Source organism: Amblyomma maculatum, chromosome 5, assembly GCF_055883805.1.
Source record: "Amblyomma maculatum isolate TAMU_Amacu chromosome 5, ASM5588380v1, whole genome shotgun sequence".
In the NCBI taxonomy this organism is placed as follows: domain Eukaryota; kingdom Metazoa; phylum Arthropoda; class Arachnida; order Ixodida; family Ixodidae; genus Amblyomma; species Amblyomma maculatum.
This window is the reverse complement of record NC_139348.1, coordinates 40,332,817-40,350,612: the sequence shown is the minus strand read 5'-3', so window position 1 is coordinate 40,350,612 and position 17,796 is coordinate 40,332,817. Positions and strand designations below refer to the sequence as shown.

Here is a 17,796-nt window from a genome sequence, read left to right as displayed (position 1 = left end):
TTTCTGTGTGCAGTATTCGCTGAGTTGGGAAAGAAAACAGTAGTCGAGGTCGACCTCTGGCTGTCCTCTAGCGGGAAACACGACTGCTTGTGCTGCCAACGGCAAGTAATACTGCCCAAAAGACATTGCTACCCTGCAGATGACAGTAATTGTGACCTTTAGAACAGCGATCTCTTCCGATCAGCTCGCAGCAAAAGCAGCACTTTTCGGGGGCGAAAGCGAAACTTATCAGGGCGCAGCTGTCGACATTCCGGATCGATTTGACTTAGTTTCGCTGTCAGTGTTAAAGTATGAAGAGCTGAATTCATCTTCCGAGTCATCACTGCTGCTGTTCGCATCCAAAAACAAGCTCTCTGATGCGTCAACTTCTGTGGAAATTGGCCGTTTCCGCCCAGCAAGACCGTGCGACGTCGATGCCATGATGTAAACAAGGAGCACCGGTCACCTAACTCCGGCGACCATCTGGACGGGTGCGGCATGACGGAAAAAATAAAACCAACAGCAAAACTGAAAAAAGGGCTCTTTTATTTCCCTTTGGATGACGCCACTTGTCAAGAAGCACTTTGAAAGCGAGAAAATTCGAATCGTGAAACCATCGATAGCGGCGAAGCATCGGGGCATGGTTGTTGACGTTTCGGGTCGGTTTGACATAGGTTCTCTGTCAGTGCTTATGTCTGAAGAGCTGAATTAGTCTTCAGAGTCATCACTGCTGCTGTTCGCATTAAAAAACGAGCTCTCCGATGCGTAAACTTCCATGAAACTGCACTGTTTTCGCGTAGCAGGAGAGCGCGACATCGACGTCATGATGTAAACAAGGAGCGCCGGGAGAGATCCGCGGACCTCCAATGGATCTCTCATGGGCATCTGACAGATGTTTAAATGAAACTGTTTACACATCCCACAATGATCCATGTCGGACATCCCCCATTGTCTTTAGCAGACCTGCAGAGGACATATATCCCAGCCAATAATATCTAGTAAGGTAACACAAGCTCATTATGAGCCTACAAATGTCTCTAATATGATATACATGTCACTGTATGTGTATGTAGAAGAATCAAGCCATGGTAACCACAGTTTAACAAATTTGGCAGTAATCATGAACTAGTTTAAAAGCCCAGGAATGCTCGAAATCTGACACATTCAACCTTATGTCAAATGCATCCTTCAATGAAACATCTAAGTAGTTACTGCGAAGAAGATTGAAATAATTTTATTCATGACATATTAAGGCCTGCTTTCAGTCTTGAAGGTTGTCACATCAGTACAAGTTCCATGCAGAGGGATGGTTACTGTGTGCAGGCAGTATTCTCACCCCTGAGCTTGTAGACTGAAATGGGATGTTTATCTGAAAATTAAAAAAATTACCATCTGTAAAGGTTCAGCAATTTTCAAGTAGGAGAGGTGGCAATGAAAATTTTTTGAAGGATGCAACTCCTATTTCTCTAACTTTCATTCCACATACCAATGCAACTTGGCGGCATTAAAGAGGTACCGTTTTTGCCAAAAGTAACCAGGCTGCTCCGAAGGCTGCCGGAGCAAGCGCGTGGCCGTGTGACGGTGTTGCGCTCGCTGTGGTTTATTGGTGCTCGTCAGCTTCGAGGGTGCAACAGCTGACGTAACTTCGCACCCTCACTCTCGCCCTTTGGATGATAAAAACTAGTTACCTATGATGTGCGGGCTGCGGTTTCACGTGTGTGAAGCCTGGTTGTGCCCAGTGAGGGCGCTCAGTATAGCGATGGGGCTATTCGCTCTTCTCGGCAACTGCCCTGAAGTAGATATTATAGATCACGTTTCTCGCTATATAATTATACGTGCTTGTGTTCTGTAATCCGCTGCTGAAACGCACCAGCACAATTGCGCTTTTCTGCATGTTTGATGTGCCTGTACATTAAAGTAATGATAACGCACCTTGAAATTTCAAAATGCTTTCTCTGAGGTGCCTTGCGTACTGCCACTTTATGGACCATAACTCCGGTACAAAGATATGGGAAAGCTTGTGAACCCTTAAAGCCACCTTATCTCACTTTTAGGCTCGCAAAATTATGTTAGCCCCTTGGGGAGGCTGTGTATAAATAAGCGCAATGATTGATTCTAACAAATTCTTGCATTCCCTTCCTCACTCTTAGCGGTTGATTAATTTCTCGTTCGCGGAACCCTTATTACAGGGCAACACTGTCTGGCAAACCTAGCATATATTCATCCTAGAAACGAACAACAAGAGCTCATCGTGTCTACTATCACCTGCTTTTCTGTTATCCGCAGCTGCCAAGAAGAGCGAATAGCCCCGTCGCTATACTGAGAGCCCTCGCTGGGCACAACCAGGCTTTGCACGTGTGAAACTGCAGCCCGCACATCATACGCGCCTAGTTTTTATCATCCAACGGGCGAGAGTGAGGGTGTGAAGTTACGTCAGCTGTTGTACCGTCGGAGCTGATAAGCACCGATAGGCCACAGCGAGAGCAACGCCGCCGCGCGCTTTCTCTGGCAGCCTTCGGAGCAGCCTGGTTACTTTTGGCAAAGACGGTACATAGGTTTTTGCAACCCACATAGTACACAAAATAAAATCAAGCAAGCTATAGTAATCCAGTATGGTGCAGTGCCAAGTACTGCTTGTAGAGCCAAAATAGAAGCCTGGGCGAGTTGGTATGTATACATTCTAAAACAGCGCAAAAGAACAGGGACAAGAGAACAAAACGTACAACACGAGCGCTGTGTTGTACGTTTTGTTCTCTTGTCCCTGTTCTTTTGCGCTGTTTTAGAATGCTTGTAGAGGTTTGCAAGAAAGGCAGAAAAATATGAAGAGACATTTTTTCCAGTCTGTTGTGTGAAAAAGGATAATAGCTCACTCCTGTTTACCAACTTACTTATTACGATAGCAATAATAAGCATTAACAGGATGCAGTTTTGGGCCTGCCTTAAATTATTCAGCCTTGTAACCTCAGGGCTTATAGGCAGGAATGTAAATTGTGTTGTTTGTGTTCCTGCTTTCTCTTATAAGGCAGTGCATGGCAGACAGTATGAAATAAAAAAAACTCTCCTAAAGGCACAAAAAAGACCTAACATATGATTGCAGTCGGGGGTAATAAACTTGAAACACCTTGAAAGAGACAAGTTTACTTTAAGTAGCTATCAAGCAAAATGTTTCATTCAGAAGCTTATACTCTGTCTCAGAAACCGTTGCAGCACTCTGAAAGGCAAGGATGACCTGTAATATAAATAAATATAAAAAAAATATATGGAACACATTGCGAACTGTTCATGCAACTAGGTGCAACAGGCAGGTAGGTGTTCAAGTAGTGCAGCATCCTTTAGATAATACACGCACGTTTTATACAATGGGGGCCATAAAGATTTGCGCAAAAGTTGTAGATATGAAGAAAGCCAACAGTCACTAAAACCAAGAAAAGCATAAAAGGAGTAATAATAATTTCTTTCTGATTGGTATTGTTGATCAATGGGGTATCAATAGTAATTATTTTATTACTGAAAGTTGATTGATTAGAAAGTGAAATCAACAGTATGCTACCAGTAGGATCCAAACCCACGACCTCTTAATGTTTGGCATATCTAGCTAGAAGAGCAAGCCTATATACTTTCTACAATTCATAACTCATAAGCAACACAAGTAAGGCTTTCTTGGTGTGCAATATAGGTTTGGCTTGATTTGTAGGGTCTAATGTCCCAAAGGGATTCAAGGCTTTAGAGATGTCGTAGTGGAGGACTCCTGAAACTTCAGCCACTTGGGGTTCTTTAACATGCACTGACATCGCATAGCACCACGGGCGCCTCCATAGAAAAACAACTGCTGTGGTCGGGATTTGATCCCGCATGCTTTGGTGCGGCAGTCGAGCTCTTTAACCATTGCACTATCGAGGCAAGACTGAAATACGATAAGTTAGTTTTCTAAATACACTGCAAACACATACCATAATGCAGAAAGCCTGCATTATATAGCGCAGTCACTACAGATACGACCACTCAGAGCACATAATAAAAGGTGACAGATTTAGTCCGATTCTTGCCACACAGTTGCAACTTATCTGTGAGTACACTGCGCTATAGCTTTGCATTCCCCTGAATGCATACTGCAGAAAGTAAAAACAAAGTGCTGATTATGCGAGGGGAAGAAACCTCCACTACAGTTTGAACTTAACTACACTCTGGTGCTGAGCTTAACTACACCCTGCTACTGTAAAACAGGTACTCTACAGACTGTACCACACGTTAGTCACCTCCACAGCATGTGGCTAAGGAATAACGTGTGGGAGAGCAACTTATGTAACACACACTTGCAGCACACTAACAGATGTCATGATGCAACAAAACTTGGCTGTTGTCAGAATTAATCTGCACGCAAGGTTCACTGATGAATAACAAGTTATGGGGCCAGTTAGTGCATGATACGCAGAGGACAATCTGTTGGGCTAGTTGGTTTTCCATCAGTTTCAGTGCTGCATAGCAGGACGAGGACAGAGCATGGAGAAATGCACAGGACAATCAAGCCGTGAACCAGACTATTAAGGAGAAAAAAATGTGTAAAATGAGTGCATGTAAAGGTTGCCAATAAAATCAAGGATAAAATCAGATAAAACCAAAGATGAATGCAATTTTTTTGCTTGAGAGGAAGACAAAGGCTGCCAGTCATCCTCGAGCTTCACATTCATGATGGCCGCAACTATTTCGTGTGTCAGCTCGTTATGGCATCTTTTTTATAATGGTCGTTTGTTCAAACAGGGAAGCATTTTGTGTTCAATCCTGTCATAATTGCGACAGCACACTGGCAGGTTTCTGAATGATGGAAACCTTTATTATTACTGCTGCGCTCCAGCCTTAAGTCTTTTATTGATTGATTGACCAATATGGACGATATGCGCCTTGGTGCAAGATAGTGGAAGTGAGCATGACACCTTCTGCTCATTCTACGATGGGGTGCTCGTGCCACATGGTACAACCGGTGTTTCTCTTTGTTGTATTGTCACTGGTTAAATTAGAACGGCAACAGCCCATTACACAGCCTACGATCACCAGCACACTTGGGTCTCTTTGACTTCCCACGAGGGACCACACCAGTTGCATGATACATGTGGCAATGTGTATCAACAAGACTAATGGAGCACAGCAGTGATATTGATGCCAGAGTGAAGAGGACAATAAAGAGAAGCAGAAAGCAATGAAGTGCCTTTCTCACGCTTGGACCAGACAGCCCTGGACAACTCGACACTGGCTCTCTGTGTTATCAGCTTTCTGGCCTTCACATGTCTTCTCACTAACGTGACATCTGGTGGAGACATGCTGAGTAGACCTTCATGTACCAGACACCCCCTTCAAGCCACAACTTCAGCCAAGGAGGAACTCCCGGGTAGACACGCCTGTTCACCAGGGCAGCTGGTGACTAGTGGCCTATCTCCCAAATTCAGCCCGCTTTCTGACCTACGGTCGACAAGCAGACACGCTGTCAGTATGAACCCACAAGCGGTAGCTGTGAATGTCCTGCTTCGCCAGCGAGACCTGCCTCATTCTCATGGTTTTCCCCATCAAGACGCCAAAAACTGGCTAGACCAGTTTGACCTAGTGGCCGCCTTCAATGCCTGGGACGCTAACGTGAAGATGCGCCATGTCTACTTTACCCTGGAGGACTTGGCGCAGACCTGCTATGTCAACCACTAGTCTCGCCTGCAAATGTGGGACATAGTCAAAGCGAAATTTTTGAAAGCATTCATTAGCGCTTTCCGCAAAGAAAGGGCTGATCATCTACAGAATCGCAATTATTACCCAAATAAAAGTGGAATAGTGTACGGGGAGGACATGAAGCTCCTTTTCCGCCGCGCAGTCCTAAGCATGCTGGAAGAGTGGAAGGTGCGATATTTGATGAAGAGTGTGAAGGAACAGCTCTTCGCCGGCCTGATTCGCAGTCCGTCAGCGACTGTGGTTGCTTTTGTCAAGGAAGATTCTTCCATCGAGAGAGTGCTCGACATGGGGGGCCGGCAGGATGAGCGCATGACTGTGTCGATGCTGTCCTCGTTTACTGAGGGAACCAACATGTTGTCAGGAGACTCACCGTGTGAAACTATTCAAGTAGTTTTGTGTGAAGAGCTGGTGAAACATTTGCCTATTCCAGTTCAGTCGCAAGTTGCATCAGCGACCGATGTTCACGAAGAAGTGCAACAAGCATTGGGTGCCTGACCGCTTCTCGCAACCCCTCCACCACAGCTGCAGACAATGAGTTATGCTGCCATCACAAGTCGTTTTCTGCCGCCTTCAACACCGCGTTATGAAGCACCTGTACCAGCCGCTCACCGAATGCCACTATCCCATAGACTCGTCCAGCGACTCAGACGCCGTCAAACTGACGTCTGGCGAACTGCGGGCTACCGGCCGCTGTGCTACCATTGTGGCTAAGCTGGACATGTCTGGCGTCGCCGCTCATACAAAGAGGTGGGTCTTTGCAGGTTCCCCTTTGATGCTCTGTGTCCGCTGCCGGGAGAGCGCCCACGGGAATTGCAGATTACCTAGCTCACCCAGACTCAATACTACGCCGCCGATCACCTTTGCCCCGTTGCTACAATTCCCCCGAGCCACGGGTTCAGTCTCAATGTCCCCATAGGGGAAACTAGACGCAGCAGCCTCTGGAGGTGTGGCTGCTTAACGACGAAAACTACAAGACCTTCCAACAACACAAGCCACTTGGCCAACGCCGATCGACACAGAGACGACGACGATGATTACCGAGCCGCATAAATTTATGACAAGTCGACACCCAGACCAACGGCTTTGCCGCCCGACGGCCTCTCTACAACACCACACCGCTTCAACGCATTGCAGCCGGGATCGGACACCTTGACATTGCCGCAGCAAGATGCCACCGCTAGCCGATTTAGAGCTTTCAATTGATGGAGTCGCCATAACCGCTTTGGTGGTACTGGGGCTGATTATTTCATACTGAATGGATCATTTGCCGCAGCACTCAAAAAGGTTATGATAGCTTAGGACGGCCCCCAGATACGTACCGCTGGAGGACATTTGATTACACCTAGAAGAACGTGCACAGCGCGAGTCAGTGCAAGGGCGAACCTTCCTGGCAACGTTTGTTGTCCTAGCAGATTCCTCAAGAGACGTTATACTGGGTATGAATTTCCTGATGGAAAACGGTGCCATCATTGACCTGCAATCTCAGCCGGTTCAGTTTTCGACAAAGAATATATTTGAAGCTAACTGTGTTCTGCCGGTGCTGCTCCACATTCTTGACAAGCACGTGGCTGTTCCTCCCAGCTGTAGTACAATTGTGACCGTCGGTGTGCATACCCTCCGGGAAGCTGAGTGTGTTGTCGAGAGTAAACCGCCTTTGTTTCTCGACCGCAGCATTGCTGTTACTCGGGTTGTTGTCTCTCTCAAAGATTGTAAAGTCGACTTCTCACCAGTTTCAGCGATGAACACTGGCATCTAAATAAGGGAACAACTGTTGCTTATATTGATGCCATCGCTGAAACTAGGTGCGCGTAAAGTTTCACTTGTGATTCTCGAACGGAACAAGAGGAACTCACCGTCATAAGGTACGACCTCAAGAAGTAAGACATGCTGAGGAACCTCCTAAATTGCTACTTAACTGCATTCGTGTCACTGCCACCCGTTAGCCGAACACACCTTGTAAAATATCGTATTATTACAGATGATACAGTACAACCACTCTGACAGTCACCCTATTGTGCTTCATCTAAAGAATGTGCCGCAATTACTACACAAGTTAAGGAAATGCTTGATCACGATGTTATTAGATCATCTCAGAGCCCTGGGCGGCACCTGTCGTACTTGTCAAGAAGGAAGACGGAACATTATGGCTTTGTGTTGACTACCGACAATTGAACAATGTAACTAAAAAGGATGTTTACTCCCTGCCCAGAATCGACGATGCTTTAGATGGCCTATGCAGTAATTAATATTTCTCTTCCATGGACCTCAAAGCTGGGTACTGGCAAATCTAGGTAGACGAGAGGGACTTCGAGAAGACTGCATTTATCACTCCAGACGGGTTGTACGAGTTTCAGATAACACCGTTTGGCCTTTGCTCTGCGCCAGCGACCTTTCAAAGGCTTATGGACACCGTTCTTGTGGACTCCTGCTGACATGCTTTCTATGTACGTGGGCGTTCAACACAAATGTGGGACGAAGTCCTACTTTACATGACGTTCGCATATAATACAGCCATTCAAGAAACGACCAATATGACTCTGTTTAGCCTTGTTTATGGCCGGCAAGTCACCACAACACTTGACACCATGCTTCCTCATGTCACTGACCACCCCAGTGATGATGTTGCATACTTTTCGCAACGTGCCGAAGAAGCCTGCCAACTCACTAGGCTGGGCATCCATGACTAGCAGGTGCAGGATGCGCGACACTACAATCTGCGGCATCGCGAGAGTGAATACATGAGACGGGTGATCTTGTCTGTGTTTGGTCTCCAATGCGACGATGCGGACTTAGCAAAAGCTCTTGCGTCGCTATTTAGAATTTTTCTTCAACTACGAAGTTTTTCTGAAGACAGTATAGGTCTCCTTGTAGTCATACGGCTGTGCATGGCAGGACATTAATAATTACTTCCTCGCTCCAAAACTCTACTCTGAGAAGTTTTTCCTTTAAAACGTTACAAAACACTGATAATATTGTTACATACTCTGGGCATAATATAGATGTTTATTTTTAGTGCAGGCACTGGGAGTCCCCAAAGGCACACCAGCTTCTGCTTCCTCTTCACAGTCCAGCTTCTTCTCCCTTCTCATGACGCCCCAAAGCACATGACACTTCCCCTTCGCAGATGAAGCCCCCCAGGGCAAGCAATTCAAGTTAGGTGCCAAGGGTGGAACCTTTTTATCCGAGCGACATACACCACCTGGGTTCTGCGTGAGCATCAGCCTCTTTCAGTGTGGCGTGATATCGCATATTTCACGTCACTTAGGCGCTCCAGAATGACGAAAGGCCCGCTATAGTAAAACAGCAGCTTCTGGGATAAACCACGCTTGCACAGTGGCATCCACAACAACACTAAATCACCGGGGACATAGCATAACATAGGAGGTGTCTGTCGTCGTAACGCTCCTTCGAGTGCTCCTGTGAGTCCAGTATGCGTAGGCGGCCAGTGCGACGAGCTTCTTTGGCTCAACATAGAGTGGCGGTGATAGAAGGTTTGTTGTGGAGGGAGAAAAGAAGGATGGTATCAAGACAGCTGTGGGGAACTCGAGCATAAAGGAGGTAAAACAGACTGTAGCCAGTCGTCTCATGCTGCGCAGTGTTATATGTGTATGTACGAAAGGTTGGATGTCATCCCAGTTCTTGTAATCAGAATCGACATACATCGCCAACATAGTGGTCAGAGTGCGTGTGGTGTGTTCATCAAGCCCATTCATTTGGTGGTGGTATGGCATTGAACGACTGTAATTGCAGGCACAGAGATGAATGAGTACTTCCATCATTTCAGCTGTAAATTGGCGTCCACGGTCACTGATCAGAACTCTAGGAGAGCCATGTCGCAGGACGAGAAATCGCAGAAGAAATACGGACATTTAGTGTTTGTAATTGGCATCTAGCCGAATGTTACCACTCTGTTGGCCACTATGGAATAAAAACATGGCGGCTCAACTAACAGGCTCTCTTCATCAGTGTCTCGCCCAATCTAATCAGTCGGACCCCATCACAGTCTCCGGGAACACTAAGATGGTGTCAGAAATGCTCTTTTATCTCATGTGAGTACCACTACATCAAGAGTCAGTCCGTCCAATCACCCATCAGCAACAAGCGGCTACCGGCAATCGTAGCCATGGCACATGTGCTCCCTGCCTTCATAAGTTTTGACCTGCGCGCTACCGACGAGAATGATATTGATCAGGAATGGACGAAGTGGATAGAATGGTTCGAAAACTTTCTTTTAGCTTGCGATATCTCGGCAGATGCACGCAAAAAAGCGCTCCTCCTGCACTACGTCGGTGAAGAAGTCTACGACATATATCGCTCGCTCCCCGAGAGTGCTGCGCAAGGTGCGACGGCTACAAGCACGACCCAAACCACGCAGAGTACATCGATGCCAGAATACGATGCTGCTCAAGCGAAACTGAATGCATATTTTGCGCCGCGAGTGAACTCAACATTTGCTATCTATAAATTTCGTCAAGCTCAGCAAAATGTTGGTGAGTCACTGGACGCCTTCTACGCGTGCCTCCGGCAGCTTTTTCGCCACTGTAACTTCGAAAACGTCGACTCTGAAGTCAAGAACCAAATCATTCTTGCCACAACGTCATCTCGCCTCCGAAAGTATGCCATGCTTCATTCCCTCATGTTACCGGACTTACTTAAGCAAGGAAGATTGCTCGAGGATATCGAACGGGATGTGTCCAAAATCGAAAAGCACTTCGATAACAATGCGGCGGCGTTCGCAGTACACAAGGAAGGACAACACCATGGCCAACACCCAAGAAATGGACGACAGATGCCACGGCAGGCCTACACACCGCAGCGACCTCGTGTCTCCTCAGCAGATTGTCGCAACTGTGGCGGCAAGTGGCCTCACTAAGGCGGTCAATCTAGTTGTGCTGCATGGGCAAGACTTGCAAGGCATGTAACAAGGTTGGTCATTTTGCACGATTCTGTCGCTCAACCAGGAGAACAGTACACGCAGTGGACTGTGACAATGACTCTGACACACAGTTAGCCTGCAGTGAGAAGAGTTCAAATACTAGAGAGCCTGCAGCCACCTATGACACCAGTTCAAGCAGCGACGAGTATGTTTTTGTTGCCATGACTTCCCCTCAAGCAAGTTCATCTCCAAAGGCTATTCTCACTGTCAACAATGTGCCAGTCACTTTCGCAATCGACACGGGTGCTACAGTGTCAACTGTTGGCAAAAATGACTTCAAGAGTTGTCGCCTAAATGTGAATCTCCAAGAAACATCCATCAGAGTGTTCCCATACAAATCAATGTCTCCACTTGAACTTTTGGGCGAAGTCTGTGTTACAATGAGATACAAAGATAAGTGCATTGAAGAAGACATTTTTGTAATTCCAGGAAACTGTGCACCACTCTTAAGCTTGACAGCAGCAACCAACCTGGGGCTTGTCCAGATCACGTACCAAGTTTCTGACAATCCAGGTGACAAGTCAGTCGTGGGAGCATTCCCCAAATTGTTTAGTGGAGTTTGAAAACTCAAAAACCAGCACATCCACCTTTTTGTGAACGACTCAGTCCCACCTGTTGCACAACCACACAGATGTATTCCGTTTGCCTTATGTATCTTATATTAAAGACGTCCTCACACTTTATCGGCGTGTAAATGGCACCATGCCAGTGGCCGAGCAGGTCCAGCACGTCATTAAAGGCATTGAATTACTCCCCTTCAATGCCCTGGCCGTGCAGAACCGTACCACCATCGACGCCGTCATCTCGGTCTGTCAGCGACTGGATGAACTTCAGTCCATCCGCCTCCAGCCTGATCAGCCTTCCTTCACTTCTGCTGAAGCCTTCGACCTCTGTGTGTTTATCCGTGGACTAATTCATCGAGCTTCTAGCTCAAGGTGATTCGTGCCGCTCTGCACCTGAGCCACATCCTCAGCATTATCAAAGAGTTGGCCTCCATGATTTCCCCCCCCCCCCCTCCCACTGTCGGCCGCCCCTACCTTTGTGCCTCGTGCTTGCGTATGCCCAGATCACATCCTTGCTGCCTGCATTTGGAGCGCCTACACCTACGGTGCCTCCCAGTGCTCATGTCGCCGCATTGGCCCCACCTGCAACAGCGCCGTCATGCTACCCCACCTGGCACCCAACTCACCCTGTTTGTTATTACTGTGGCTACCGGGGCAATATTTCTTGTTTCTGTCGTCAATGACTCCAAAATGAATGACGCGGCTACTACTAATTGGAAACTGATTATTATAACCGCTTATCCAGCTATAACCACCATTCATGCCTTGATTATCACTGTCCTTCGTCAGAAAGTTCCACAGCGCCGCATGGTTACCGGCCTTCCAGACGCCGTACCCCTTCGGCTTTTCGCCGCTCAACCTCGCCGCTTCGCGAGGCTTCTCTGATGCCCCCCTCCTATCTGAAAACTAACCACTACAGTTTTAGGAGAAAAAACTGCATTCTTCGGCCATCAAAAAAGTCCTTCGGAACGCCCCTCCAATATGATTTGTGGAGGTTCTCACGGGACTCAGGCTCTGCTGTCAGAACCGGATGCCCTGTTGCTAGCTCGGACCACATCCATGGCAGGGAAGAACGAAACACCGAGGCACGGCCAGCAGGCCAAGCTGTTTATTGGGAGTGCCCAATTTTCATCCTCGGTGTTGTAGCAGCATCCGCGCGCTCCGGTGACGCGACATTGTCTCTCTGGATGCAGATGCTGTTCGCAGAAATGAGAGGGGAGGGGAAGGAGGGGCCGCCTGGCGTGCTACGCCAGTTTTCTCACCCCCGCCCTCTCTGCCACAGCTCCGGGGGAAGGAGGCCAGGAGGAGAAAGATGAGGGTCCCCGTGAAAGAAAGAGAAAGTGTGTTTGCCACATCGTGCGGGTGAGGGAAATGTTGAATTCCCACATCCTTCCTCTCTTAATCGCGACCTCCACCTGGAAGACTTTTTCCCCCTTAGGAGTCGCACAGCTGGTCCTTCAGCAGCTCGATGCTGCAGGACAAGAGTCGGGGCTCGGGTTGGTAGGCTCTGCCACTGGTGCCGTGGCCAAAGCAAAGACTGCCGTCATCGCGTCAGGCTGGCTCTGCGTGCAGGCCGCACATCATGCTGCTAAAATCCCTGAAGAGGGGGCGAAGTCCGCTGGCCTGCCATCCGGTCGCAGGCCGCCGGTATGCCCACCGTGTGCTACTCTCCCCCAGCCACGCTGATACTCCGCAGGTCATAAATCGGGGCAGCAGACATCTTGCAGAGCTCCGTGTACAGGAACCATGCCGGCCTGTGTATCTACATGAACCAGGTTCTTTCGGGCTCTTCTCCAGCCATGGTTGATCCGGCGCGCTCGAGTCCAGGAAATCCAGACGGCGGCAGGAGAGGTCAGAGTGCACTGGTAGCTCATCGCCCTCCTGTTCGTACGTCATTCATTTGAGCTCGAATGTGAGCTGCTCCAAGAACCGTTGTACATTGGCACAGCCACTGGGCATGCTATCTAAACATCGCCTTCGCCGCCTGAACGCAAACGTCGTGACCCGTACGAGCGCCTGGAAGGCCGGTGTCGTAAATAAGGCCAGTCGGCGGGCTCGGTACGTTTGAGCATGCTCAGCCAGCACAGGCTTCATGTAAAGGAGAGTCTTCGACTTGTGTATCGACACGTGCCGGATAATTTCACACGAGACCTCTGGTGCTTTTGCGGCTGACATTCAGTGACTTTGCCTACCTTCCGAACTGTAACGTCGCGGAAAGGACTGCCTTCCCTTATATCCGCTAGGTGCGAGTTTTTGTTGACAGTGTCCGCCATCATGTACAATTTGCTGTGATGTCTCCTTGCGCTCACCCTGTTATTTTTGGCTGGGATTTTCTGTCTGATGCATCAGCCAGCATTTCTTGTCGTGACAGGGTCTTCCATATAAACGAAATCGATCCGTCTTTTGATCAGCCCACACCCCGATATCGCCTGCTTGCCGCTAGTGACACAGTTTTGCCTCCTGGATGCAAACAGTTTATCGCGCTTGCTTCTGACGACATTGATGACGGGGATGTGCTCATCGTGCTTTCTGATCGCCATCTAACCTGTGGAATCGCCTTACCACCAAGTCTTGTTTGGTTTGAGCATGCTCAGCGCTTGTTGCTTCTTTGAACACTTCCCCTGAGCTTATAGTGCTCACCAAAGGGACTTGTTTTCCTTGCGCCCTGGGCATTCAGCCGGTGTCCCTCACCGCCCTTACTGCCCCCTCTTCCTCACCAGCACATTTTTCCGATCCCTAGCAAAAAAGTCCAATAGAAAACTAATAGCCTATCAGATTATTGATATTGGTTTTGTAGGTCTGCCAGAGTATTGGTCGTATGGGTATCCTAGCCTATTGGTTTTACGGGTCTGCTGGAGTGTTGGTTTTATAGGTCTTGTTGTTTATTGGTTGTATAGGTTAGGTTTTATCGGTCCTATGGCATCTGGTAAAACAGATAGGTCTGTAATGCCAGTACGCCCACAGCTGTCAATAATCTGATAGACCTACAAAACCAGTAAGCTTTTCCTACTGGTTTTGCAGGTCTTATTGAATATTGGTCTCGTCAAGTACCTGTGTGTGTTTGTTTACCTCTCCGGACACCTGAAGGGAGAGAACAGCTATGTTTTCTTTTCTCGCGATGAGTTATGCAGCAGGTGCATGCATGCACATTTTATTCCACAATGACAGCGGCAACGCACACTGGCACACAATCCAAATATTGACTGCATCCAGGTAGCCCTCGATTCCAAGATTGCGGACTTCGGCCCGATGATGTAGTCTCTTCAATACTAAGGCACCTGAAAGAAATCAAAAATTGTGTTACAGCTTGTAAAATAAGCAATTTCAAGAGCGCGACAGCACCACGACTTCAAGAAATCGGCGCAAATATATACCGGCAACAGCGATTGTGCACATATTCATGCCGAGGCAGTTTTGGGAGGCGCCGCCATTATTGAATGCCGAGGTATGCTGAACCAACATTCCGTCTTGTGCCTCACCACAGGTTCTGCCACTTGAACACAGTGCGCATGACATTCGAAAACAGATTAACGCTAAAAAGTTTCATCAATCGTGCCGACAACTTTCAAACTCGGCGCTGCGTTATATCGCACCACGCGATTCAAATTCCTTTGTTGGCGCGCAGGCAACGGCATTCTGCAACGCAAAGCCACATCATACACTGACAGAGTATAAACGTCAGCCCGAAGTTGCACACGCACCTAATCAAAAGCTGAACGTGCGCTGGAACGTAGATATCCTCGAGAAGCACCCCGAAAAAAGGCAAAAACTGACAAACACAGAGCACCGAAGTGCCGCCTGCCCGATCGGCGATCGCACCAGTGTCAATGCCTCTACGGAGCTGGGCATGCGTGCTCAAAGGAAAGGTGGAAAGGAGGTTGAGAGAGGCATGCAAGGGAACTTTTGCGCGGGAGTAAGAGTGAGGGAGAAGGAAACCTACCTCTCTGCTGCGAAGCCATAGAGAAAGAGATTGCGAAGCACCGCCGGCATCGCGCTCGGCAACTCGAGCCGTACTCTTCGACGTTGACTCCTCTTGCTTCGGCAGTGGGTGCAGTTGCTTGGACTCGCGCTTCTCAATCCATTTCAATGCCCTCTTCACATGTAGGTGATTGTGACTTAGCTGGGCCCCCCCTCTTCATTCAGTGATTCAGTCGCAACAGCAGCAGCGTTTCGCGGCGCCAACCGTACAGTTTGTTGAGACCGCGCGCAGAATTAATATTTTCTGTGTCGCGGCGTTCTCAATTGTTATTGCGGTTAACATTGTACGTTACGGCAACATTCAATAAACGGGATGAATGCGTGAGTTTTGAGGATGTGTCCGAGATTGAAAAGTAAGCAATAAAAAAGATCTAAAATCTCCAACTGACTGATCCTGTATGTAAGACCCATAAACAAAGGCATACTGATGTATCAGACACATGAACCAATATGTACTGATCTACAAGACAAGCATGTATCAGCCTATGAGATGTATGGGCTTCTGTACTGGTCTGATACTTTTCTTATACAACCCACAGATAAACCTATGAAACCAATGCTATTGCCTATAGGACAAATATGTATCAGCCTATAAAGATTTATGAGTTTCTACATAAGTCCCATAGAAATGCAGATACAACACATAGAATACCTACAGAACCAATACAAATTTTTATAGAACCAATAACGCTCCCTATTGGTCATTTTTGCTAGGGATGCCTCTCTATTCTCTTCAGCACTATCAATCTGGACCTCCCTGCTCCTCGCCGCCAAGCATTGCAGAAATTACTTCGCAAACAGCATGCATTCTTTGACATCACTTCTGCGACCTTGGGCCGAACTTCCGCTGCACAGCACCGCAGGCAAGAAGTTTCGTATCTGTGCCGAGTGGTAGGTATCATAAGTAGGTCCAGGCATCGGTGGAGAAAATTTTGTATTAGGGCAATCAGAAGTGTTGGGCACCAGGCGGCGATCCTGTGGCAGCAGGCCTCATCGACGACAGTACCGAGAGATGTGTCCAGTCATGCCACAGCTGTAACACACAGGTTGTGGGCGTCACCGGTTAGATTAAAAATGGATGCAGGCGGTCTCTAATAAACCTGGTCTACCAAGCCCGTCCTTACAATATGTTCATAGTTGGTCAAGCACTTGTCAATGTCCTCGTCAGATTTCGCACCAAATGTGCGCGGCTCACAATACTGCTGCCAGTTTCCCACCATCATCATCTTGAGCCATATTAGATGGTAGGGGTGGTAAACCAGTGAGTCGGCAGCTTCATCGAAGACAACATGGATCCTTGTTGATCTAACCTGCAATCTCCACCACAACTGTTACGTACGTAATGGGGGTGTTTATTTTCAGTCCAGGCACTGAGCGTCCCTAAGGCATGCCAGCTTATGCCTACTCTTCTTCACACTCCAGCTTCTCCCTTCTCATGACACCTGTTAGCGGTGGTGTTAGCTGAGGGACTAGCGGCATCTACCGACAAACGGACGGAACGATAACGGAGAAGCGGAGCCGATAGCGGGAGTATCGGCGAGAGGAGAGCATTCGAGACTGACGTAACGTCGGAAGCTCCATTATGTAATCTATTCTAATCCAGTTTATTTTTTATTAAATTTTGTTTCTTTGACAACATCGATCGTGTCATCATGAGCTGCAAAGGCTGACATGGCGACGAGGACATTTCTGAATGAACCCAGCACAGACAAGCGACCAAAAGCTATCGTCAGTGGCAAGCAACGCCACGTGCAGTAGCGCCATGAAGACGCAAAGGCTGACATGGCAACGAGGACATTTCTGAACGAAACGAGCGCTGACGAGCAACGAGAAAAACTACGATTCGTTAACAGCAAGCATCACCACGTGCAGTAGCGCCACGAAGACGCAAAGGCTGACATAGCAACGAGGATAATTTATGAAAGAAACCGATGCGGACAAGCAGCGAGAAAAGCTACTATCGTCAACAACAAGCAACACCACGTGCAGTAGTGCCATGAAGGCGCAAAGGCTGACATGGCGATGAGGACATTTCTGAATGAACTCAGCGCAGACGAGCGACCAAAAACTATTGTCAACGGCAAGCAACGCCACATGCAGTAGTGCTACGAAGACGCAAAGTCTGACATGGCAACGAGGACCCTTAACGGAACCAGTGCAGATAATCAACCAGAAAATACAATTCAACAACGGCTGGATAGAAGATGTCCGAAGACATGTGCTTCGGACCTGCGTCAAAGCTGAACGAGCTCAACGACGTGGAACAATGTCGTACTGTTCCAGCGACCTCCACGGTGTCAGCAAACGAAGACGCAAAAGATTACTCACGGACTGACGTCAAAGCTGAAAGTGGTAAGCGACGCGGAACGACATCGTACTGTTCTAGCGGCCTCCACAGTGTCAGCGAATGAAGACGCAAAAGAGTACTCACGGACCGACGTCAAAGCTGAACGAGGTAAACGATGCGAAACGACAATGTACTGTTCCAGTGGCCTCCACGGTGTCAGCAAACGAAGATTTAAAAGATTACTGCACGGACAGACATCAAAGTTAAACGAGGTGAACGACGCGGAACGACATCATACTGTTCCAGTGGCCTCCACGGTGTCAGCGAACGAAGATGCAAAA

The 17,796-nt window shown here is 48.0% G+C and overlaps 2 protein-coding genes across 5 annotated transcripts in view; both read left to right on the top strand.

The window, feature by feature from the left end:
• Nucleotides 1-17,796, top strand: part of LOC146188114 (ATP-dependent RNA helicase with zinc finger domain-like) — a 153,915-nt gene that overhangs the window by 11,748 nt on the left and 124,371 nt on the right. The gene's annotated exons all lie outside the window — the stretch shown is intronic.
• On the top strand, nucleotides 9,796-10,649 carry LOC146188115 (uncharacterized). The gene has a single exon (XM_084603077.1). The coding sequence runs from the start codon at nucleotides 9,815-9,817 to the stop codon at nucleotides 10,562-10,564; it is 750 nt and encodes a 249-aa protein (XP_084459203.1). The 5' UTR covers nucleotides 9,796-9,814; the 3' UTR covers nucleotides 10,565-10,649.

Bases quoted from the DNA above. Each gene is read 5' to 3' on its own strand.
- LOC146188115 (XM_084603077.1), top strand. From the start codon at position 9,815: ATGGCACATGTGCTCCCTGCCTTCATAAGTTTTGACCTGCGCGCTACC.